Source organism: Pimephales promelas, chromosome 18 (assembly GCF_988280905.1).
Source record: "Pimephales promelas chromosome 18, fPimPro1.hap1.1, whole genome shotgun sequence".
Taxonomy (NCBI): domain Eukaryota; kingdom Metazoa; phylum Chordata; class Actinopteri; order Cypriniformes; family Leuciscidae; genus Pimephales; species Pimephales promelas.
Genome location: NC_142786.1, coordinates 17336164 through 17363170, shown reverse-complemented (window position 1 = coordinate 17363170; position 27007 = coordinate 17336164). Strand labels below are relative to the sequence as shown.

General features: G+C 40.2%; 1 protein-coding gene across 1 annotated transcript in view; it reads left to right on the top strand.

Moving 5' to 3' along the window:
• epha10 (EPH receptor A10) overlaps nt 1-27007 on the top strand; it is a 238340-nt gene that overhangs the window by 172676 nt on the left and 38657 nt on the right. Inside the window, exons 6-9 of the mRNA XM_039654266.2 lie at nt 10328-10455; nt 12717-12966; nt 16501-16609; nt 21968-22023. Of these exons, the coding sequence (XP_039510200.2) occupies nt 10328-10455; nt 12717-12966; nt 16501-16609; nt 21968-22023 (543 nt within the window). The remainder of the gene's footprint in view (nt 1-10327; nt 10456-12716; nt 12967-16500; nt 16610-21967; nt 22024-27007) is intronic.

Genomic DNA, 27007 nt, shown 5'->3' with positions numbered 1-27007 from the left:
ATTCAATGTAGAATTGTGTGCATCAACCAACTGTAATTCGTAAAATGTAAAATGTTTGGATATGCATCATCTGAACAATGCTTTGAGGTGTGGTAACTGTAGTATAACCGGAATAATTGACTGCAGGCCTTTGAATTATCCGAAAAAATAATGCACACTCCGCTTCGCGTCGTGACCGCATTACCACCTCGGGTGTGCATTATTTTACTAATAATTCAGCGGCCTGTTGTCAATTATCCCTTACTTAATGGGCACCTGTTATGCCTCTTTTTACAAGATGTAATATTGGTCTCGGGTGTCCCCAGAATGTATTTGTGATTTTTCAGCACAAAATACCCCACATTTAATTTATTATAACCATTTGAAAATGTAATTTTTGGGGGCCTGTTTTAAAAAGAGCTGTTTTGGTGTATACAACCTTAAATGCACATGAGCTGCATATCCCCGCCCTGCCATTGGATGAGGGCGTCACTTGCATACCTATGGCAGTCGGTAAGCAGAAGGGCTGAGAGTGAGAGACCCGCTGTTTTGAATGTCATTCAGCCGTACATGTTTGAATCAGAATATATAAATAGTCTCTGATCAGACCCAGATGACGAAGAGACTCTGGCAGAATAAACACAAATGAGATTGGACCAGGACATCTCGGTATGGTTATTTGATACTTATAGAGTTGTAATCGTGCCCCCTTTGAAATTATGGATGTGCAACACACACACACACAGACGCATACAAACACTAACGTTGGCGCAATTGTTTTAAACTACAAACACATGCTGTGATAAAGTTTGCTACGTACAACCGAAATTACATAATGAGGGACCTGTTTCGTCATGTTTACATTAATTGTCATACAGGTGCTTCTGTGGTGGCAAATGTGAGAAGATGGCTAACCTACAGAACAAGAACATATATGCAGTTTTTAATACAATATCTTTATATATATTAAACGTGTGGTTACACACTATACAAACAAGGTTTAAGTTATATACACAGACATCCTACAACGACGACAACCTTAGACGCATTTGTTGTTGAATTGGCTGACATCGACTGAAATGACTATTTGCTCAAAAATCAGAAAATACACTTACTAGAGGTGACGTTGGATCACAAACAGTAGACGACGATCCACAGTTGAGGATTAACTTTGAAGCAAGACCTGCTTTGAATTGACCCTCATTCACAAAACAGTCAGTCAGAAAATGATTCGCTCAAACATAAACTTATTTACGAAGGACAGGCGCCACTTAAACTTCCAAAATACAATACATCCACTGTGTTTTCAGTGGCTTTGGTGTCGGAAGTAAGTGAAAACTACTATGTATGTCATTATTACTTCCCATCCCACAACAGAACACTTGTGATTCTAGGAGACATTACCGGCTGTCGTTGAAACAATGGAGGAAGGTGTACAGATCACCTAGGGCGGGGTCCAATTCCACAACCACACAGTCAATCAAACCCCTTGCTCAATTCTTCTCATCACAAAGTGCTGAATCTTAGGACAGCTCGTTCTGAGACAGTGCATATGGTTTATTGATTTATGATTAATTGCCTGAGCCGTTGAGGAATGATGAAGGACACACGACTGTTTAGATCCAAGAAACAACTAAGATTTCAATAGTCTTAAGGTTGTGAATATAATTCTGTTATGAAACTAAATAAGTTGCATTACAATTTAAAATACATATAATTTAAAAACTATTAAATCTTCTTCTAAAATCTTATTTTAAGGTGGCGACATTAATAAGCAGGCATATATTTTGGATTACAAATATATATATATATATATATACATTTTTTTTCTCAAGTTAACTGGTCTTGAAAAGGTAGCCGGAAACTTTTACAGAATTATTAGTTTTTTGTGAGATCTCTCAAACAGAAACTCATTCCTGCAGTGTTTAGTTCGTAAACATCCGAAGAGTATTTATACACTCCACCTTTAACAGTTGAAGGTTTATTTCTTACCTCCTCCACTTCCATCCATCCGTCTGAAGTGTCTCGTTCTCCGTCTCGAGCCACAGTGTGTGTGTGTATGTGTGTGTTACCGACTCTCTCTCCCTCGTTTCCCCATTGAGTCATCATCCTCCATTCACCGACACACTCAACAATTTGCCGTCTTTGTCACAGAGTGTAAAGGGTTTTAATTGGCAGTTGTCCTCGCATCACGCGGTGAGGGTGTTTGTGCTAATCATGGATGTTTCTGAGAGCTTGTTATGTTTCATGTGTGGAGTTCGTGTAGAATTGAGCTCTAGATCAGTGTGTGAAGAAAGAAACAGACAGACAGAGGTCAGAGAACATCAAACTGACTCGGAGTCAGTGAATATTAGGATGATGATGATGATGATGATGATGATGGAATTAGGCAACATTGTGATTTAATGCACTCTTTATTTAGCCTTTAAGATTAAAGGGATAGTTCACTTCAAAATGAAAATTGTGTCATCATACACTGACCCTCAAGTTGTTTCTAGCCTTTGTGAATGTCCTTCTTCTGCTAAACACAAAGATATTAAGAAGCATGTCCGGAATCGAACCGTTCCCTGGACCCACTGACTCCTACAGTAGAGATGAAGGATTCACTGTTCGTTTGGGACTCGTGCACTAACACACACTCGGCGAGGTGTTTCTCAGGGGTCCGTCCTGGGGCCGGTGTGGTTCTCTCTGCATTTACTCTCCCTGGCCTGTGTTTAAAGATGGCGTCTCTCTTCATCTATATATATATATATATATATATATATTAATTAAAAAATTAACCCTCGTTCCCTGAGTAGGGAACGGAGACGTTACATCACCCAGCGTCATACATATGTCACCCAGCCCTACTGTGTGTGTTTGCTTCGTGCATTTATTGTTGTAATACATTTCTCCTACCTGTAATTGCATTTTTGATGGGTTATGCATGAAGAATGTGTGTTTAGGATGCTGTGTGTGCACGTGTGTATGTGTGTGTATGTGCATGGTGTGTGTGTGTGTGTGTATGTACGTACGTACATTTGTTTTCTGTGTGTGCGTATGTTTATGTGTGTCAGTTAGTGAGTCTGTGTGTGTTTGTGTGTGTGTGTGGCTGTAGGGGGTTAATGAGTTTCACTGCTCGGGCAATCCAGTGATGAGACTGATGGTCTAATGCTTTGATTGACAGCTGTCTGTCTTCTCTACAGGGAGAGATGACAGACCGCCCTGTCTTTGCTTCTTTTCTCTCTATGTGTGTGTGAGAGAGTAATTCTTGTACGCAGAGCTAATTTTTCTTCAGTGTGTAACTCTGCTGCACTTGTCCTGAACTCTTCCAGCAGTGTGTGTGTGTGTGTGTGTTAGTGTTAATTTTACCAGCCATTTTTAAATTTAGTTTCAGTTTTAGTCCAGTTTCAGCATCGCTTGTTAGTTTTTATCACATTTAGTCGACATCATCCCATTTTTATTTAGTCTAGTTTTAGTCGACTATAAGTCGAGCATTTTAGTCTTTATTTTAGTCCAAGAAAACATAATTTTATTTGTTTAGTTTTAGTCAAAAAAAAACTGTCAACATTTTAGTCTAGTTTTAGTCAGGACATAATTTTAACCTTTTACTTTTTTGTCAGCAGATAATATTTAACATTTCCTAAAATTATTTCACATTTCAACATTTTCTCTCATCTTTTTGATAAAAAAACACAATTTTAAGGAACACATGCAGACATGGAAGATGTTCTGACAATATTTGCATATTTATTTTGAACATTGTTAAGGTTCAAAGACACAAACACAAATGCTTGCATTAAAACAAATAAAATACACCTGACAAAGGAAACAAATAAATAAAATAAAGTGTATTATGAACTTAACACAAGTGCTGGCTGTTTAAAGCTAGTTCACATAGAATAATAAAATAAATAGATTTGAGGTCAATGTTGTGAAAAAAAAAAAAAACTCCAACTGATACAACAAAAGTGCTTTCCTGCCAGCTAGTTCACATGGTATATAAAGGTACAGTATTTAAGGTGAAACAAGGCATAGATTGCTAGATTGCCAGTATAACATATCTAAGTTAGCATAAATTTAACTTCACATACAATTCTATCAACAAGTGGCTACGGTCGCTACGTGCTAAGAAGCTAACGCAACATAGCCAGCCTGGATACTAAATGCTATGAAAGTTAGCCATCATTAGTTAGTTTATCATTGTAACAAAATGTGTCCATATATCACGTCTCTTCTTTCTCCCGAGCCCCGTGCAAAGCATGTTTTACTTTTAACCTGTCGCCGCCGCCTCACCGTGAATCCAGCTCCTGTCTGCTCCGTGTGTTGTGTAGGCTACTCTGACTGTGCCCGCCCGCTCCAGGTTTGAACGGGGGTGTGTGTGGCGGAAGAGCTGACGAGGAGGAGGCGGAGGAGGAGACAGGATTTGACAAAACCATATCATATAATAATATGTAATTTTCGTCTCGTCTTTGTTCGTGAACTAAAATGTCCATAGATTTTAGCCCAGTCTTTATTTACCGAACTGCATTTTCGTCTCGTCTTTATTAGTCTACGAAAATTATTTCTGATTTAGTCCCAGTTATTGTTTATTAGTGGGGATTTTAGTCTCGTCTCGTCTAGTTTTCGTTCGGTGAAAAATGTGCGTTGACGAAAATATTTTCGTTTAGTTTTCGTTAACGAAATTAACACTAGTGTGTGTGTGTTCTCTCCTGTGCTTTCGGCTGTAACTCAGTGTTGCTGCTTTGAGTCTGAGAAATGAAGCTCCCCATATTTCTGTCAGACTCTTTTTTTCTCTCCGATTCTCTCTATTTTGAAGTTGGGTGAATAATAAGCATTGATTGATTCTGCTTGAGTCTTCAGGAATTTTCTGTGTAAGTTTGTGTTAAATGTTTGGACAAATAAATAAATAAATAAACGCACTTCCCCTGTATTTATTTCTGGACTGTCTTCTATTTTGCCTGAAGATGCAGCTGTCAGATGGAATTTTGGGGGCGGGGCTATCTGTGTGGCCAGCCAATGATAGACGAGGTGTGTTCATTTTTGAAAAATAGCAAACATGTTTGAAAACAGTCATTGTTGTGGCAGTTTAGCGTTAGAATTCATGCCGAAATTACACATCATCTAGTCTGAGCAAACAAACTGGATTTCTATAATGATGAAGTTTGAAATTTAATGTGTTTGCCCTCCGTGTGTGTTTACAGTTCCTGCACTCGTTCGGTTGCTCCATTTCTTCCCTTTTTTCTCCTTCAACCTGTTTTCCTGCATCTCCCTCGTTCCCTCTCTTTCTCTCCTCCGTCTCGGTCGCAGGTGTGGTAATATCGTTCTTTAGATGGAAATATGAATATCTCGCATGCGTCAGTCTCAGCAGGATGACACAAATCCTCCCTCTATTCTATCCTTCTCACTCGCCCTGCCATAATAGAAATGATAATAGCAACTCTATCACCCTGCCCAGCTGGTGAAGCATTCTGGGTAATGTGCTTCATCATTTGTTTGTTTATTTCACAATAGTTTTTCTTTCTTTATTTCTTACTAGCAGAGTGTGTGTGTGTGTGTGTGTGTGTGTGTATGCTGCTTTTCTCCACATACGGGGGCGAATAATGAGCTGGATATAAAAAATATATTTATTCAATTAATTTATACATAAAAATGTATATTTCTAGAGCTGAATGAAATAAGTGTATAATATTAATAATACGTGTGTGCGCACACACATATTTATAACCTGTATACATTTAGCAATTGAAGGATAAAGTTTAAAAATTTGCATCAATTCTAAAAATGTTTAGTCACTTTATTATTTCTGATAGTTTGATCCAGCCATGTTTATTATAGGTGTGATAAAAATTTTCTATGATTATGTGTGCGAGCGACTCCTCTTGGTTATGGTTTTGAGTTTGTGTTTTCCTTTAAAAACTTTTTAACTTTTTTTTTCTTTTCAGTCTATTTTTAATCAAGAAAAAATAAGAAAACTGCAATTTTTTTCAGTTTAGTTTAGTCATTTTAGTAAAAATTACAATTTTTTCTACTTTACTGAAACTTCTGTTATTTAATTTAGTTGCCAATGCAACATTTCTAGTTTTCTAAAGTTAAAATTAATTTAATATTTTAGCCCAAGTCGATGCATAATTTATCTGTTTTAATATTTTCTTAAATGTTGAATTATAAAAAACATATTTACTTTTTTAAATTCATAGTGTTTAGTTTCATGCAGTGTTGATGAAGAATGTCCCTCCTCATCTTCACTGAGGCCTGAGATGGGTGTGTGTAAACAGTGTAATGCACACACACTTTCACCCTAACTGGAAGGCTAACTCACACCTGGAGGCATCCAGTGCTCTGTGAGAACATGTGTGTGTGTGTGTGTGTGTGTGTGTGTGTGTGTGTGTGTGTGTGTGTGTGTGTGTGTGTGTGTGTGCGTGCATCTTATCGTGTGTGTGTTTATTTGTGTGTTAGCATACGTGACATGCCTTTTGTCGCATTCCCCACTGCCATTGCTGAGGGCAAGATCACATTCCAGCCTCCCAGAGTGTTGCAATCTCTCTCTAGAGTGAGTGAATGAGTGAGTGAGTGAGTGAGTCTGTGAGTGAGTTTGTGTGAGTGAGCGGACGAGTGAGCGAGTGAGTGAGTGTGTTTGTGTGAGTTAGCGAGTCTGTGAGTGAGCAAACGACTGTGTGTGAGTGAGCGAGTTTGTGTGAGTGAGCGAGTTTGAGTGAGCAAACGAGTGTGTGAGTGAGTGAGCGAGTTTGTGTGAGTGAGCGAGTTTGTGAGTGAGCAAACGAGTGTGTGAGTGAGTGAGCGAGCGAATGAGTAAGTGAGTGAGCGAGCGAGTGAGTCTGTGAGTGAGTTTGTGTGAGCAAACGAGTGCTTGAGTGAACAAGCAAGAGAGCGAGCGAGTGATTGAGTGAGTCTGTGAGTGAGTTTGTGTGAGTGTGTGTGAGAGAGTGTGTAACGGCATCTTTGTAGTGGGAGGCTGAAGTATAGTTTGAACTTCTCTATACATTATTCATTACAGTGTGTGAGAAACAACAGCCTGGAGAAGAAAGAGAGAGAGAAGCTTCACTTTCACTCCATAAAACTCTCAAACTGTTGTTGTGCCTCTCGTCTCTCCTGAGACTATAACCACATGTATTAGTTATTGTGTTGTGTGTTGTGTGTTTCCTCACATGACAAGTGTTGGTCCAGAAGTGAGAGACAACAGTGAATATGTGGGAACCGTTTTGGAGATTTCTAAATCAATATTTTAAATTGAATAAACAAATTTGAACTCATGAACTCTTCGTTCCCGAAAGCTTCTTGTGTTTCAGTGGAACCAGGAACATCTGACCTACAGTTGAACACACGCTGGAGGACGTGATCATCAGCTCACACACTTACACACACTTACACTTGTGGAGTTCTTGTAGGTCAAGTGTTACTGTCATTAAAGCACGATTCCCATGCTCCGGGATAAGAATGTTTTAAAAGTGAAGTTTATATTCTTGGAATAGTAATGGTGTATTTATTAAAAATTCTTGTTATTTTTGAGGTTTGGCTATAAATTACTGTATAATAAATGATAAATGAAGTACTCCGTGTGAACTTTTAATATTCCTGTTCTGGAACACTCATGGAGATTCACTGGTCAGAAACTTTTGGGCGTCTGACATTTTCTAAATTCTCAAATTATGATGATATGTTTATAATATAATTTTTTTAATGAGAGTTTGTCTATATAAAAAAAAAAATAATTTTAATATAATACATTTGTTTGATTATTTTTAATTATTTGAAAATTTGCCCAGCTTATGTTCATACACATACAGAATATTTGTAATATTTTTTAATTTAATTTCCTTCCCTAATGCTGCTGTGGTGAGTGTGTAAAATCCTCCAATCATATTACAGGATCTCAGTTATTGCTGTTCCGTACAGCTCACCACACACACACACTGAGCTGCTTGTGTGTAGAAGCTGATCATAAGAATGATGTTAACTTGTGTGTGCGTGTGTGTGTGTGTTTTAAAAGCGTCAGACACATGAACTTCACAAAAACAGTTTTGTGACTATGAACAGACATGACTGAAAGCGTGCTTGTTTGTGTTTTTGTTCTTGATGTGTGAGAGATCGAGCGTCTCATTTGTTTCTTGTGTGATGGAGCTGTCAGTCATCCACGGAGGATTATGATTGACAGCTCAGCTGTTCTGTTGTCGTTAATCATCTCTTAATCAGAACAGCAGTGGAGGGGAAGGAGACGCGCGCACACACACACACACACACACACACACACACACACACACACACTCACAATCCACAAAATATACAAAAATAAAGCTTCTTTAACGGTGTTGATGGTCCCATAAAAAGCCTTTATTAACATCCATAGAATCTTTCCATTGAACTAAAGGTTCTGTATATTATTAAAATATTCTCTTTACACTCTTTAAAAAATGGTTCTCTTTTAAGAACTGATCAGAGAAAGGTTCTTTGAGAAACCAAAAATTGAACCTTTACTTATTTATTATTGCGTGCGTGTGTGCGTGTGTGTGTGTGTGTGTGTGTGTGTGCGTGTGAGTGAGTGATATTGCAGTGGAATGAGGAAAGTACTGTGAACTTCGGTTTGAAACATATTGTCTTAAAGAAATAAAGCTTAATCTTCTGTTTTCTCACTTCTCAGGTAAATTTGTTTTGTTTTAATTAAGGATATTTCGATGTTTATTTGCAAAATGTTTGTTTGGAATAGAGCGAATCATTCACTCTATTCCTGTTGTGTTTGTCTGGTTGTATCATGAACTTTGTCTAACAGTGACATTTTACATTTACATTTATTCATTTAGCTGATGCTTTTATCCAAAGTGACTTACAATTGAAGAGTTCAGATGCAAAAGCCTCTAAGTGCCATTTGAAATTTTCTTCTAGAATGATCATTTTTATCAAGCTTGTATATTTAAGTTCAGTGATTTCACTTAAATGGCAATGATAATTACCTATTAATTGTTATTTAAGTGAAATTACTGAACTTAAAGGAACACTCCGACTTTTTGGGACTTTAGCCTATTCACCTTACCCCCCAGAGTTAGATAAGTCCATACATACCTTTTTCATCTCCGTGCGTGCTATAAGTCTGTTTGACGCACCCACCGCTAGCCTAGCTTAGCACAAAGACTGGATGTGAATGGTTGCAGCTTTCATACTAATCCAAATGAGTGACAAAATAACGCAAACGTTTTCCTATTTACATGTTGTGGTTTGTATAGTCACAGAGTGTGCAAATATCAAGGCCATATGAGACACAGACATCTTTTAACCGTATAAATACTATATTTTCTGAAGGCGAAGCACTGCTACTTGGGCAGAGTGATAACGATCACCTGAGACGCACCGTGACGAGGAGCAGAGAGTTCGCTCAGTGTTTGGGTAACAGAGTAAGCAATTACTAACGTTAGATAGAAAAGCATAGTTTATCATGGGTGTTTGCTTTATTGTATGAGCTGTGACAATAAACAGGGGAGACCAGGTACCATGTTTCATTGATTTCCAACCAAAAACGCACCCAGATTTATAAATATCACATGAATAAATAATTATTATTACAGGAATCAATATATTTTAAATGCAATTTATTAGCTGAACCAAATGTATTCAACAGTATATAATATACAGTATAATTGCATTACTATAGGATAGAATAAGGGGAAAGTAATAGCTCAAATTGTTTTTGCACAATGAACTCCCAGGTTTTATACGGTTAAAAGATGTCTGTGTCTCATTTGACTTTGTTATTTGTACACTCTGTGACTATACAAATCACAACATGTAAATAGGAAAATGTTTGCGTTATTTTGTCACTCATTTGGATTAGTATGAAAGCTGCAACCATTCACATCCAGTCTTTGTGCTAAGCTAGGCTAGCGGTGGGTGCGTCAAACAGACTTATAGCACGCACGGAGATGAAAAAGGTATGTATGGACTTTAATCTATTTCTGGGGGGTAAGGTGAATAGGCTAAAGTCCCAAAAAGTCGGAGTGTTCCTTTAAATATACAAGTTTGATAAAAATCATCATTGAAGAAGAAAATTTCAAATGGCATTTAGAGGCTTTTGCATCTGAACTCTTCAATTGCTATATATGTCAGAGGTCGCACGCCTCTGGAGCAACTAGGGGTTAAGTGTCTTTCCCAGGGACACATTGGTTTCTCACAGTGGATTCAAACCCAAGTCTCTCACACCAAAGGCATGTGTCTTATCCACTATCTACAATAATTTGACATTATTTTGACAGGAGAACGTCATCATCAAATCTACATTAGTAGGATCAGACAGTTTTCATGTTTTCATCTTATTTACGGTTCTCTCACCCCCCCCCCCCCCCCACCACCACCACCCCAGCCCCGTCTCAGGTGAACGAGCTGCGAGCCGAGAAGGTTGATCAGCGCAGTGTTACTCTGGTTTGGACTGAACCCGTCGTCTTCCCCAACAGCAGTCGCACTGAATACGAGATCAAGTACTATGAAAAGGTACAATAAGCAGTATTAGAGTGTGTTTACGGATTATACTCCATAAGTAGAAAACATGTCTCATTAAAGTTTGTTTGTTTTGTAAATCTGGGAAAGGCCATTAGTTCTGTACGCCCCAGATTTGGCTTTGAATGCATGAGCACACGTACGTCTGATGACCATCTTCATCATATCCTGTACATTTACACTGTCATGTTTTAAAATCAGCTGAATTTTTCTCTGTTTTGTTGTGAATATAAGGATGTTGTTATGGAAACTTTTTAGCATGCTTTTGTCATGTATTTTTGGTACTTTTTAAATGCTTTTTATACAGAGATTTTATTGTTTTATGATTGTTCCACACTTTAAAATATGAAAATCCATAGTTAAAAAAAAATATTTATACATTTCATAATCCAAGGAAAGAGTGATGTTATCATAAACCATTTTAGTTTTTATGTAGAGTTCCGACTGTAAACCCTAGATCCCTGAGACGTGAACGAGACGCTGTGTTGATGGCACTTTGGGAACGCCCCTGCATGGTTGCGTCTGAAGCACATATGTCAACTATTCCAGTGGCGAGAGTGAACGTCAGGGGCGGGAGACATCACGACCAGGAAAGGTTAAACATTGATGACGTTGGGAACGACAATACCTAAACGCCGTATTTACAATTGCCTGTATGAGAAACATAAGCAACTGATCCCCTGGGGCAGCGTGGATGGCCAGCCCGCCGCGTCACACACCTCCTGCAGGGAAACCCATGAGAAGAAGGCTTTGGGGGCCGCCAAACTCCTCGTAGTATGAGCTCTGGTGACGATTGGCCAGAGGACTCATAAGCAAGAGAGATAGCCTCAACTCTCCAATTGCTGATCGTCTGCTTAGAAGCTGGAAGACCTTTCTTTGGTGATCTAAAGCAGACAAACAGCTGATGTGATTTTCTCCACTGGGCAGCTCTGTGGGCATAAGTGTCAGTCTATGGTCTGGAGTCGTAAAAGGTGGAGGACAGACAGCTTGGAACTCAACAGGCCTTGGTAAGTTGGTCGGCACTTTAGGGACGTAGCCCTGTTTAGGATGGAGAAATGCCTTGACCATTCCAGGTGCAAACTCAAGGCAGGTGGGAGAAACCGAAAGGGCCTGAGGGTTTCAAACTCTCTGAAGGGAGAAATAGCCAGAAGGAAAATGGTCTTAAAGGTCAGAAACTTTTCTGAAACTGATTCGAGGAGCTCAAAGGGAGCCACATATAGGCCCGCTGGGACTATAGCCAGGTCCCAAGCCCGATCCCGGGTTCGAGTTGCAGGGCTCAGAGTACCACAAGGAAACGGATAATCAGGGAGTCTCTACCCAGGGATGGATTGCCCACAGGGGCGTGGTAAGTCGCAATGGCCGCCACGTAAACCTTTAGGGTGCATGGAGATAACCCTACTGAAAAGCGATCTTGCAAGAATTCAAGCACAACTGGGCAATTAACCGGATCCCACTGATGCTCATTACACCAAGAAGTTAAAACCTTCCACTTCAAGGTTGTACAGTTTCCTTGTAGCTGGAGCTCTGGAGAATAAGATGGTCTCTACAACCTCAGGTCCAGCATCTATGAGGCTGCCTGAAACAGGGGGTCTTTCCTGACCAGAATCTCCAAGGGAGAACCGTTGAGGAGATATATCAGGTCCGTGAACCAATATATTCTGGCTCCCTGTGATATACACTGCCTTCAGGGAGAGCATCTTCCCTTTGGACCACAGGAGGATCTGGTGCGCCTAGTGGACACGACCGCAGACCCCCGTGATGATTTATGTAAGAGACAACTGATGTGTTGTCTGACCGGATAAGCACATGATGGCCCTTCAGGTCTGGGAGGAAGTGTCTCAACCCATTGAAGACTGCCATCATCTCCAGGCAGTTTATGTGCCACGAAAGATGATGACTCCTCCAAAGACCCGAGCTGAGTGGCCTTGAATATCTCTTTCACCATACAGTAATATTGTTGTTTTAGGATGCTTGTGACAGACAACAATAAATAGACAGACAGTTTCGATAGAGCGCTTGCTGGGGCGCCAAAGCTAACACCGGTCAGACCAGATGTGCTTTTATCCTTTCCCGCTTGTGATGTTCACTCTCGCATTTGGACTAGCTGACATACAGTACGTGCTTCAGACGCAATCACTCAGGGGCATTCCCAAAGCGGCATCGACTCGAAAGGGAATACAGAATGTTTATTCTGTGGTATTAATCTCTAAATGTTTATAATTTCACGAACTGATTGGCGGTTATTGTTCCTGCAGGACCAGAAGGATCAGAGTTACTCCACGGTGAAGACGGCCGCCACCAGAATCAGCGTCAACAACCTGAAACCGGGAACCACCTACGTGTTCCTGATCCGCACCTGCTCCAGCCCAGCACGTGCTTCTCTCTCTTCACCTCCTCTCTCCTCCTCATCCTCCTCTTCCTCTCCTCTCTCCTCTTCCTCGTCTCCTCCTTTGCTGGACTATGGCTTGTTCAGTTCACCGCTGGAGCTTCAGACACTGGGAGAGCGTGAGTGTGCATTTCCTAATGTTAGTACAGGAAACATTCTGGCTTTACTGTGAAACAATGACTTTAAAGTGCAAATGCTTGCTGTCATCTTTAATTAAAGAGGGTGCATTCATATTGAATGGACACACTACGGAAAGGCATCCTGCTCCTTTATTTCTGCGCACAAACAACTATTTGAACAGCTTTAGATTATGCAGGACAAAGCTCTCCTGTTTGCTGTCTGCTGGAAAACCATTTGGACTGAATGAGACTCTTTCCAGATCCTCTGCTTTTGCTCGTGAGAGCTTTGGCTTTTTCACAAATGCAAAATCCTTCGCTAGTGAGAGAATGGTTAAGGGGGGGGGGGTTTCATTTTAAATAGTGTGTAATGTTGCTGTTGGTGCATGAACAGTATCTGCAAAGTTGCAGTGCTGAAAGTTCAATGTAAGCAGAGATATCGTCTTTTAAAAATCAGGAAGTATATTGCCTACAAAAACGACTGGATTGGGACTACAGCTAGGGCTGTCGCGGTTATGGAATTTCCCTTGCGGTAATGTTGAGTGGCTCAATAGCGCGATATGCGGTATTACCGCCATTTATTTATTTGTTTAAATAATTATATGGTTTTGTTGCTATATAAATAATGTTTACGATGTGGAAAAAAACGAGGACATTTTCAGTAACCAATGTAACCGAAACTAAACAGCGTCCACAGTATATGCGCATTGAAAGACTTTCACTCAGCGCGCATATTGTTATGACAACGGACTTTGAGCGATCAATTGAACCGTTCATTCGACGAACACGTTTAAAAAAAGCTGATTCAACAAGATGTTATTTATTTTTAACTTTGAGATTCAACTTTTCAAGGCTCAGCTGAGCAGCAATGCGTCGCATAGACAACGCTGAAGCTGATGCTTCACTTATTAGAGACCCATTGATTCAATGCGTGACTCACTGATTTTATTTCGGCTTCCTTGTGTTGTGGGATGCTGACCAGAGCTGCTGCTGACGCGCATTTATGGGAAAATAACCGTGAAGAGAACGTTAAAATGATGATGCGACTAATTTTTCGCTTCCCTTTGACACGACAAGCTTTTCACGACTTCAAAGACATACGCAGGTAATTGCAAGAGCAGCGCGTGACGCACTCTGCCGATCTCTTTCATTCACTGTCTGTGTGAAGCCTGTAAGCTACACATCACCATGATTAACAGTCTTGTTATCGTTATGAACTTGTTTAACATTCAATACACATGCATTAAGTTCAAAACAAGAAGGGTATAGCCTTATATATATATATATATATATATAAAAAAAAACGTGAATATCGTGGTTGCTGCGGTTACGTGCAATCCTCTGCGGTTGACTTGTCAGAAGCGCGGTACTACAATATTGCGGTTACTGCGACAGCCCTAACTACAGCTGGGTTATGGTACGTCACTAACCCACACATTTGCATCAACCACTCCCTCCGGGAATAAGCAGAAAAGAGCATGGCCATATTTCAGCAGCTCCAGCAGCTCGTCGAGTGTGTTGTTCACGCAGCTGTCAGGTCATATGTCTTCGAACTTCCTACGGACGCTGTACTTCGTCAACAATGGATACAATTTATGTTTGATTATGTTCCTGAAAATGACAATCGTAATCTAGCTCTCTGTGCTGCGCATTTTACGGAAGACAGCTTCCAGAATCTCCACGAGTTCAACACCGGGATTCAACGAGAAACTGTAAACATGAAGCAGTTCCGACTTTAAAACCACAGTTGTTGGGCCACAACCTGTAAGTAGGCTAAGACTTAACCATTTTAAACATATTTGCATGTATAATTCCAGACGTAGCCTTGTGTTTTAGTTTTTTTTTCAAATGCCAGCGCTAGCTTTATTGCCACTACTAGGCTATTAGTTATGCTATTTTGTGTCTACGACAAACGCGTACAAACATGAATTTTGTATAAGTGCTAATGTTGTAAATGTATTTTTCATGTATATATGTTTTATGACGTTATTTTCGATTTGATCAAGAACATAAACTTGCCACCGCTGTTTGAGTATAACATTAGTATAGCCAGTCAGTTGCTATTGTTGCCAGTCAGATGCTATTGTGTTAAACAAACGTGTATAAAGTTAAAAAACGTAGCAAATTATCATTCAGAAACGTTTATTAAGAGCCGTGTGTGGTGTGGTTCTGTTTGACTCGCTTCATCGCGGCTTTCTCGGTCTGATTCTGGGTCATACTGATACTGCATTTCGACGCATATTTACATCTGGACCGGAACTCATGACGTGCCCGTAAAGGTAATGGGCGTTAACTTTCCGGACAACGTAAGCGACAGTTTAGCCAATCACAACTCACCGGACCAAGCTAACCAATCTGAGCCCACGACGTGTTTCTGAGGGAGTGTTTTCATAGACTCAGGAAGTCAACCGCTCGTTCGAGGACAAAGGAGAGCGCGGCTGACAATGAACGTGAAGTTTGTGAAAAATAAAAAACTTTTTAAAAACGAAAAATCACGAATACATGTTATATTACACCCCATAAACACAATCATGCAAAGAAAAAAAGCAGTCAACCCCCCCTTTAATTGCATTATATGGATATTTTTTTTTCCACAAATCAGACTTTAACAACTGTTTTTTTAACTGTTAAGATGGAGCATGTTGTTTTTCTGAAAAATTATTTCACAAAAAGAAATATTTTAGATTATAATTAACATAATCTACATATAATTAATATAATAATTTATTTTTACTAGTTATATTAAATTATAACTTTATTATGACTTTTAAAGTGTTGTGGTCACATTAGAGCTAATGAGGATGCATTTGAGAAACTGTACGTCTCGTTGCTTTAATGCAGATTACTTAAATAATATTAGTTTTTGATATCATTTGCATAATTCAAATATAGACACTTCAAGCTTTGTAAAGATATGTCTCATGTTGGTGTGGCAAGCATTTGCTGAGTTACGGATAATTTTCTGTCGCGTTTCAGAATGATCTTCACATTGAGAGAGACGGCAGAACATGCATCATGTTTATTTTCTTTATTTTATGAAAAACACAACATAGTTTTTATTATGAGTGTACACAAATAAAAGGAGACATTTAACAGTTTTGAATAATGTATAAAACTTATATGTAAGATCAAAATTAAGTCTCTTTTGATAAGAAAAAAAGCGAGCAGATCACGCCGGCGCGACCTCTGACCCCTGAGGGTTACATCTCCCATCAGGGTTTGACTTTTAGATATACTTAAAAAAAATCACTTTATTTACTAATTCACAACTAGGGATTATCTTTGCATTTGAAAGCCAAAGTGTTTTTAGTAACTGTAATGTGAATAGTGACTCTCTGTCCAGATAGATGGAGTGGGAACATTCGCAACTGTTTAACTCACAACATTTTTCATTCCCATTAGGATCCTATCAAAATAAATAAGGAAGGACTTCAAAGATCAATCATCTTGTCAAGCTCCAGTGCTTTTAGAGGACTGATAATGACCTGTGCCATCTTGAATACTAACACAATCTTCTGTGTGTGTGTGTGTGTGCAGTGGCTCTAGCCTCCAGTGAACAGAGTCCAGTGGTGATCATTGTGGTTGTTTCTCTGGCCGCTCTTATTATGTTACTCACTCTCGGAGTTGGACTGCTCATCTGGAGAAGGTAAATCTGCCCTTTACAGACACTGAAGGAACATTCACTCCAAACAACAAAACATGAATGAAAGCATGTATGCAGTGTGTGAAGAATGTGTGTTTTCTTGCCATCTTGAGACTGATTCAATGATCCTTTCATGGCGATCTTTTGCTGCCAAAGATCTAAGACTTTTTCTATGTACACAAAAGGCCTATTTCTGTCAAATATTGTCCACAAATCTGTCTAAATGTGTGTTAGTGAGCCTAAATCATCCATCACAGCACAGATGTGGCGTATCGAGATGCGGATTACACTGCACAGGTGTGCCTTAGGCTGTCCACAGTAAAACACCACTCTAAAGACTCTCAGAAGATTTTATAATTTGTTTTTACTTAAAATCTATTTTACTTAAATCTATCTATTAATTTGAGTTTATTAATTAAGTATTTTTTAGAGTCAGTTTCTGCACTGATATTTTTCAGTAAACTGTGTTTGTTAAAGCAGAGCTGAAAGTGAAATCATTCCACAAGCAGAACTCCCAGCGACTTTGGACACACGATGATGTGTGTGTGTGTGTGTGTGTTGCACTGCAGAGCTCAGGTGTGACGCTGGAATGGATCTCTGGCAGACAGAAAACACACACTCCTGTAGCTCTACATTAATCAGTCTGATGAGAATGGATTATATTGAGCCGCTGAAATTCTTCTCATTCATTCTCAACCACACACAACGGATTCTGTCAATCTCTCACACACACACACACACACACACACACACACACACACACACACACACACACACACACACACACACACACACACACACACACAATCCCTTTCATATCCAGCCATAAAACTTCATCATCAGCTGACACACCAACACGTGTCGTCTAACACACTGAAGAGAGCATCTGTAGTCTCTGCTAAAGCGGTTTCTACTGATGAACGGTGTGTGAGAGAAGCTTATTAGAGACGCAGGCATACATCAGGTGTGAAGTGCTATTGGACAAACAGAAATGTCGGACGCCTCATGAATTGTGGCACAAATCTGTAGTTGTGCGTTATCAGCAAATGTACAGCAAAGCTAAAGAAAGAAAAGCAAAGCAGCCAAAGATGTCAGTCCACTTGCAGATAACACACTAACAGTAGACTGACTTAACGCCACAATGTGTAACAATTAATAATTGGCATCTGATGTAATTGATTTTGTTTAATAGCTTTAGTTTATACACAAACACATGTTGCACATCTTTGAATCTTTAAACACCAGCAGGTCTCTCACGGTTCAGTTTCAGCAAAACCGGGTCTGTTTTTATAGATGCATTTTGTACCAAAAAGCTTTGAAATCTTGGTCCTGTGTTTTGTGATGTTTTTTTTTTTTTTTCAGAAATATCTTTTATTATTAATAATACTTATTTACTGACACAGTCAGCGGATTATTGCACCTTATGTACATTTAATATTCTTGCATCATATTCTTGCACAAGCCGCTGGCCTGTGTGTCTACGACTGTGCTTGAGATTAAATTCTAGCATAATGTATAATATAATATTATAAAAAATTTTTGGTGAAAGTGCACAGTAGTGTAGCAGTCGGTACAAATACATTCATTTTCTCCATAAGGAACCATACGAGTTCAACTAACCATTCAAATATGTGACCCTGGACCACAAAAGCAGTCTTATGTGTCCCATTTTTAAAAATTTAGATTTATACATCACCGAAAGCTGAATAAATAAGCTTTCCATTAATGTATGGTTTGTTAGGATAGGACAATATTTGGCCGAGATGCAACTATTGAACATCTGGGGTGCTTCTCAATATCCCTCCTCGTCTCCTCGCTCCTCCGTCCTCCCTCCTATGACCCGGAAACCGATCGAGCTCAGCCATCTTGAAGGACATCTCAATTCTCTAATTGCACCGTGAGGAGTCGAGGATAGAGGAGATAGGAGGCTTCCTGAGGAGTCATGAGTGAGGATACACAGGTGCATCCTACGCGGAACTGTTATACTGACTAAACGTGACGCACGTGTCAATTCTCCTCCCCCTTCACATCGGTCACAATCATTTTAATTTATACTTTACCTTTGCAGTTTATATAAACCACACATCTCTGATATTTCAACAGTATAGCCTATCTTTATTATTATTTATTATGAATTTATAACCAAACTTCAACAACATAAGGGCAGATCCTTTTAGCGCCGCTGATGACACTGTGGAGTGACGCTCGAGTCATCAAGTACTCCAATGTATATAAAAAAGCTTTTATTCGATTCCTCTGTCCTCCTTTCCTTTCCTCGCTTCCTCCCCTCGCGTCCTACAGGGGGTGGAGCTGAGACGCAAGGAAAGGAAGCAAGGAAAGGAAACGAGGATGCACAAATAAGAAATGAGAAGCACCCCTGGAATAGGGATCGACCGATATGGATTTTTTAGTGCCGATACCGATTTTTTTCCCATCAGCCTTAGCCGATGACCGATACGGGCTGCCAAATTTTCTTGAGCCGATATTTGGAGCCGATACATTTTGCTCCCTCAATTTACATCATAAAAATGACATGATGTTAACAAATGTTACAAGTCTCAATTTAATAAAAGTAACATTTAATTAACTTCAAAAATTAATATTTAACAAATAGTAAAAACATGTGAGGTAGAACAAGAACAAGTAGATAAACAATTTAACAAATATTAAAAACATGAAGTAAAACAAAAAAGTTCAGTGCTGAAAATAAATTTTTAAGCATAAATTAAATAATTACACTATTGCACACAGTAGCAAGCATAATAAAGTGCACACTGCACACTGTACTTCATTTTAAAAGACGAACTACAGTATGTACTTCATTTTAAAAGAAACGAACTAATTATGACTCCTCAGGAAGCCTCCTCACTCCTCGACTCCTCAATTGCAGTTAGAGAATTGAGATGTCCTTCAAGATGGCTGAGCTCGATCGGTTTCCGGGTCATATGAGGGAGGATGGAGGAGCGAGGAGACGAGGAGGGATATTGAGAAGCACCCCAGGTGTAGGCTAAATGCCCTCCGAAACGCATTCGAGACGGATTTAAATCCGATCGCTCAAACCACTTCATGAGGAGGTCTGGGCCGCTTTAAAGACACGTACATGCATCTTGTTGAAACCGCAAAATGTAAATTGGACTTCTCCCAAAAATGCTAAAATAAAACGTGTGAGAGCAGCCTATGCTATTATATTCATGACCAAGCTATAACACGCACCGCAGCTGAGCATCTATTCATAAAGCCAACGTGCAAACTATCGTAAATCAAAGTGAAAGTAAGTCACAGACGCTTAACACACAATCATCTTCGTTAAAAGTAAAGAAACAAAATTATCTTACCAGTGCTGTTTCTCTCAGTGCGGTCTTTGATTGTGAAATAGCTGATGATCAATAAAATGTAGCTCATTACTGTTGCTTTCGACGATGTGTCGGTCGTTCAACCCCTTATATATATATATATATATATATATATATTAAATATCTTAACTTGGTTAGGGTATTTATTATTTGACCGAAATATTTGGCAAAAAAGGAAAGTTCCATGTTTTATATTACTATTCAAAATAATGCATAGAAAAACAAAAAGCTCACAAGAAAAAGCAAACACTGACTACAACATAATCACACTCTAAAAAATGCTGGGTTGTTTTAACCCAACTTTGGGTCAAATATGGACTAACCCAGCCGTTGGGTTAAATTTTTACATTACATTTTTAACCCAGCATTTTGGGTTTGTCCATATTTGACCCAAAATTGGGTTAAAACAACCCAGCATTTTTTAGAGTGCACTTATTAATATTTCATTAGTTCTCTCTTGTTTTTGCGTGTTCATAATTTCTTTGTATAACAGCCTGGACAAAAATTAGGTTTGCACAATTTTTCATAAATATGCTAAATCAAAGTTTGTAATAGGCTATACTTTTTTCTTTAATCCCTATGGGGAAAATGTTTCCGGACCAACATTATATACAACAATTAACATTTTAAATGAGAAAACGAGATAAAAAAAAGATATTTTCATGTTATCCAGTTTTCAAATGTGTGGTTATTTACTGGTAATATTTCCAATCCCGAATGTCTTGTCAGTCCATCAGTCTCCGCTGCTGCTGGAGTTTTACATTTATTAAACTCTGTATATAAAGATTCTATTCTCGTCTCTTCTTATTCTTTTTATGTAGGTTAGGAGTTAAAGTCAAATCTTTTATTTTTATTTTTTCACCTTTATTACAACACAGAGTGTTTCAGAGCAGCATTACAGAGATGACAGGAAAATAATGCAAAGTTTGTTTCTAGAAGAAAGTAGCATCATAGTCCGGCTTTGTTTAATTGATGTTTCATCAGGGTTAAGTGTAGGGGCAGGGTCAGGGTTAGGGGCGGGGTCAGATGCAGGTGTGGGGTCAGGTGTAGGGGTGGGGTCAGGGTTAGGTGTAGGGGCGGGGTCAGGGGGTAGGTGTAGGGATGGGTCAGGGGTAGGGACAGGTCAGGGGTAGGTGTAGGGGCAGGGTCAGGTGTAGGTGTAGAGGCGGGGACAGGGGTAGGTGTAGGGGCAGGGTCAGGTGAAGGTGTAGGGGCGGGGACAGGGGTAGGTGTAGGGGTGTGGTCAGGGGTAGGTGTAGGGGTGGGGTCAGGGGTAGGTGTAGGGGACATTCATCTATCAGATTGTGTGGGCTAATGCTTTAATAAAATCTATGTATTATTTTCAATATTCTATTCCGAATGCTATCGGATTCAGTGCCGCCTGATTCTTCACACACACACAGACACACACCCACTGTACCGCTTTCACACACTCACACACTCGGGGTGTGTACACACAGGATTTCTGTCATACATTTAAGTTCCAGTTAAAAAAAAAACGTACAAGCATCTTGTGAAAATACATATGAATTTGAATGCGACTATATGTGTCCTGTCGTATTGAATGGTTTGTGTTCTGTTTAAGAGTGATTATTATGGGTATTATTATTATTACATATTATGTATAATGTAGAGATATTTGTGCGTCTGGATCAGTTTTAAAAGTTCCAGTCCAGTACATTTAAAATTGTTCATATTTAATGACAGATTGTTCATTTTTGGGTGAACGGATTCTTTATTAATTAAAACATTAGGGTTAGGGTTAGGGTGGGTTAGGGTTAGGGACCCTAGTGAAGTCAATTCTTCTCAAGTGTCCGTGAATATAGTCCATTATCATCAGCAAGTTTCATCAGTTAAAGTTTGCTTTAGAAGGCATATTAATACATAACTTCAGTATGCCAGTGGTGTCGTCATTGTAAGTGTTGTTTTGTCCTTGTTTCCAGGCGGTGTGAATTGTAATTTTCTTGCACAGGAGTTGTTAGTAATGTGTGTGTTCTTGTGTCCTCAGACAGTGCGGTTACAGTAAAGCCAGTCAGGAGGGCGACGAGGAGCTCTACTTCCAGTGTGAGTATCACCAGCTTCTGCTCCACACACTGATCTCAGACCTGGGGCCTCATTTATAACCGTTGCGTACGCTCTAAACAGGCCCTGAAAGAGGCGTATGCCACTTCCGACGCACAAGTTGTAATTTATAAATACAAACTTGACGGGAAAAATTGCGCACCTGCATGCAAACTCATGCGACTTATGCGCACGAACGTTTTGGAGAAGGAGCAGTTTGGCGACACCGATGGTGAGCTGGAGTTAAATGTCTTTTTGGTCTCTATTAGACAGAGAAGGTGCGTTCCATTCGACAGGGTCCCTACACAAGTGTTCACTGCTCCCTACTCCCTGAACACGGTATATCAGTTGAAGTGGACTTCATTGACTTCCTGTGAAGTGATGTATCAATGTTCCCTTATTCCCTATGCCGTTTGTAGTGCCCTTCGAACTGAACATGTTCGTTCCCTTCGAATTGGAATCTCACTTAAGATGGCAAAATACCCTGTGAAGTCCACTTCGCAGTCCACTGCGGTTGAATGGAACGCACCTCGAATCTAAAGAAAATTAAACATCTACAGAAAGATAACACAAATTTAATTTCACAAACCTATCATCACTTGAAGGAAAAATCCATTCCTTCTTAAATGTCTGCGGCATGAACACGTTGTGCCGTTTAGTGAAACTGACGCATAGCCTATCTAATGGCAGATGAAGTAATACCGTAAATCTTCATAATGAGTCCTAATCATAAATGTTCACAATAACAGTTTAAATAAATAAAAGAATGATTTTAACTATGTTTTACTTCTGATATAAACATTTAGATTAAATATTCCATTCTCATTAATGGAGTTAAACACTTAAACTACATGAAATCATTACTGAGAAGTTACAAAAAAAATGTATATTCAATAAATAGAAATAGACCTATTTGTTGTGGATACAATGCTTTTGAACACTTTCCCTCTGGCATGCTGTGTTTTAAAGGAGCAAAACGCAAGTATCTGAGTGTTTGCAGAACTACTCCTCCTCTGGTGACAAGCGAAACTGCGTGCGCGCTCACACACACATACACGTACGTTTGCACGAGCTGTTCATAAACAAAAAGAGCATCAGCCACACACTGTGCGGCACACATCTTTTGTTACAGTCATAATGAGGTAATACAGTTATAAATCTGCAGGTCATTTAAAATATATGAAAGGAAAGGCATTTGAGTACACACTTATGTGTGTGTCTGAGGGGAAAACAGGGCTAACGTTAGTAGAAAACTTCAGTTTTTTTGTTTCCATCGATCTCCATATTGAATTGTTTTATGTGCTTACTGTATCCATGTATGATTGTATAATTATGGAAACACGTTCATGAACAATGAATGAAAAGTTATTATTTTGTATAGGACCCGTTTGAGCCCTAGAGCAGACATCTCTCCGTTTGTTGAAAGCCTTCCCGATGTTGACTCTCGTCTTATTCCGACGACTGGCACTGGACAGACAGAAGTTGTATTTTCTTTGTCTTACGTGGAGTTTGCGTTGGGGTTTGGAATGAACTACAAGCCGGTCTCTTTGGGGCTGTTTACACCTGGCCACTTCATGCGTTTTCTCAGATTGGATAGCTATCTGATTTATCAAAACGATTCTATTTAGGCTACACCTGGTCACATAAATGTGTTTTTGCAAAACGGATATAATCTGATCTTCAATTCCCGCGCTATATACAGAATTAATGAAGTGCACGTCACCGAAAGCAACAGATATGAGCTGCGTAAGGGTTAATGCCCGACGAGGTGTCCATTGTCAGGTTTTAATGGAGTGAACCGGCCGACGCGCAGCGGAGGACGGTTGCCTCCGCCGAAGTCCATTAAAACCTGACAATGGACACCTCGAAGGGCATTAACCCGCTTATACCATGGTCACTTGCCAAATAAAACATTTTTAAAACATTAGCTGCTAGTTTATATTTTAATTAGGCTAAATCAAGTTTTTACTAATAATAACTCGCCTGGTTTATTTAGCAACCGGAGATATTTATAGTCCGCTCAGCTTGTAGAACCCTTCAGGTTCAAAAATGCATTTTTTTTTTTACTCCATGCATTACAAGTTGCTCAAGCAAGTGGTCAAATATTTCCTATATTAAAATCACAAATAATTTAAATTAAAACTTGAAATTGACAAAAGCAGCCGACTCGCCTTTTCTTTTGCATCTTAATTATAAAACAATAGATCTTTCATGTCACAAAACTTATTTTTCCACCTCCACGATCGAGACGAGTTCATTCTGTCGCCTGGTTGAAGTAAATTGTAGTTTTCCTTAATTAAATGTGCATTTATGGTGAGATAACTACATTTTATTTAATTAAACGCATTTATGGTGAAATTACTACATTTTCAGGTCAATCTTTATCATTTTGACCACCAGCGTTTGCAGCACAGCAGAAATAGATTCGGCGTGGAAACGATCGCTGTGCTGCTGTTATATGTACCACATCAGTGAAAAGTGAAAGCCCTAACCTGTTTACATGGTGCGTAGGAGACTGCTGTGCGGCACTTTGCTCAGCTTCAAGTCGCTAACAGCCATTTGAGCTTCTACTGCTTCCTGATAAACACCAACCTTCGTGCGCAGTGGCTGCACAAAATAGACATTTTGATCGACGCGCAAAAAAGAATAAAAATATTAAGTATGTGTTTGTTGTACAGCCGCGGATCATTTCCCTATCGAGGGAACTCAAACTGCGTCAAATGACACTCTGGGGGAACGCCCCTCAGCGTAGCGCCTCTGAAGTATGAATGAAACTATGCCAATCTCTGATTGGTGTTGCGTCATGACGTAATGTGTGACGGCACATAGGCGGAAGCTATATAAGGACCCGGCACACATGAGATGTCAGCTTTTTGTTCTTCAGCAAAGCGCTCTGTGTCAAACTGTCTGTCTTATTTGGTGTTGTTTGTCCCATAAGAATTGTCCTGAATTATTGCAATATGGAATCTGGTGGCTCGGATCTCGCGTTTGCCAAGGCAGCATGTAGATTACGAGTTTACTCTGCAATAAAGATTCTGTGACTGGGATCTCGCGTTTGCTGAGGCAGCGCGTAGATTTAAGGTCTGCATTGTAATTTAGAATCTAGTGGCTCGGATCTCGCGTGTGCCAAGGCAGCGTGTAGATTACGAGTTTACTCTGCAAAAAAAAAAAAAAAAGATTCTGTGACTGGGATCTCGCGTTTGCCAAGGTCTGAATTGCAATAAAAAATCTATAGTGGCTCGGATCTCGCGTTGTCAAGGCAGCGCGCAGATTCGGTCTACTCTGCAATAAAGATTCTGTGTGGGGGCGAGGCATGCACAGTCAGCTCCTGAGGGCGCTGGTTGTGTTCATTGAGAAAAATCTGGACGCACACACAGCCGTGCGTTCGGGTGTTTTTAGCCTCGTACCTTTTGACTTTTTTCTCGAGAGATGAAAGCCAAATATATTGTGAATGACTCGAGTCTCGTCGTTGCCGAGGCAGCGCGTATATTATGAGTCTATAATAATAAGGACACATAATCTGTAAATAACAATTTTAAATAGTAAAAATAAATAATACTGTTGTGTGTGAGGCATTCACAGTCAGCTCCTGAGGGTGCTGGCAGTGTTCATTGAGAAATATCTCGACGCATAGGCCTACAAATTAGTACATGCGCTGTCTGATATTTCAGCCTCACATCTGTTGACTTTCTTCTCGAGGGATGAAAGCCAAATATATTGTTACGGCTCAAATCTCACGTTTGCCGAGGCAGCGTGTAGATTACGAGACTGTAATAATATTAAAACAGTATTGTTTGGTGAAAGAGTACCGCTTCTAGAGCCCCTCCTCTAGGAGCTTGGGGGCATAGACGGCACTCTCAGACGAAGCCTCAGCCTAAACAGGGCAACCTGAGGGTCGTCCTGCAGGCTATAAAGGCTTCCACAAAGAGGTCCTAGCCAGCCTAGGTTCTCTGCGGGCAGCCCCACCCGCGGTGGAGCGAACAAAGTCGTCCCTTTTGCGGAGCCCGCAAGAAATCGATGTTGCTCTCCCGCCGTTAAACACGTTTCGGAACGCATCGGTTTCCAGCGAACGCAGGCTGCACTGTCCGCCCCACAGGCTTGCAGCCAGGCAGCAATCGCGTCCGCCCATCGAGAATCGTTTTAGGTCCAGCCCTGCAGGAAATCCGCTTCAGGGGATCAAGAACGAATTCCGATTAATACCCGAGGCCAGGCTCGAGAGCCTGGTTCCCTTGGTAAAATAGGGCCCTGCGCACCATTCAGAATGGGTACAGGCTGCAGATCGGTTTCAACCCATCCAGATACAATGGGGTGATCTGGACTGTAGTCGACCCAGTGCAGGGTGGGGTATTGGAACAGGAAGTAAACTCCCTTCTAGAAAAAGAGGCCATGGAACATATTCCTCCACTAGACAGGGAGTCCGGGCTCTACAGCCACTACTTCATAGTTCCCAAGAAGGATGGGGCGGTTGCGTCTGATAATAGATCTCAGGCACTTGAACTGTTCTCTGAGGAGATTCAGATTCAAGATGCTCACCAACAATTTTGAAACAAATTCAATCCGAGGATTGGTTTGTCACGATAGATCTGAAGGACGCTTACTGTCATATATTCATCCTTCCATCTCACAGGAAGTTCCTGAGGTTCGCTTTCGGGGGCGAAGCGTACCAATATCGGGTTCTTCCGTTCGGCCCAGCACTCTCACCCCGCACATTTACCAAATGTGTGGATACAGCTCTAGCACCCCTGAGACTCGAGGGTATCAGGGTGCTCAATTTTATAGACGACTGGCTCATTCTGGCTCAGTCACAAGAGCAGGCGGTTCAGCATCAAGATATTGTCCTCGCCCACATCCAAAAGTTGGGGTGGAGACTCAACACGAAAAAGAGCGTGTTGACATCAGCCCAGAGAACGACGTTCCTGGGAGTGGTGTGGGATTCGGTCACGATACGGGCATGGCTGTCTCCCGCGTGAGTCGGATCCATCCTGGC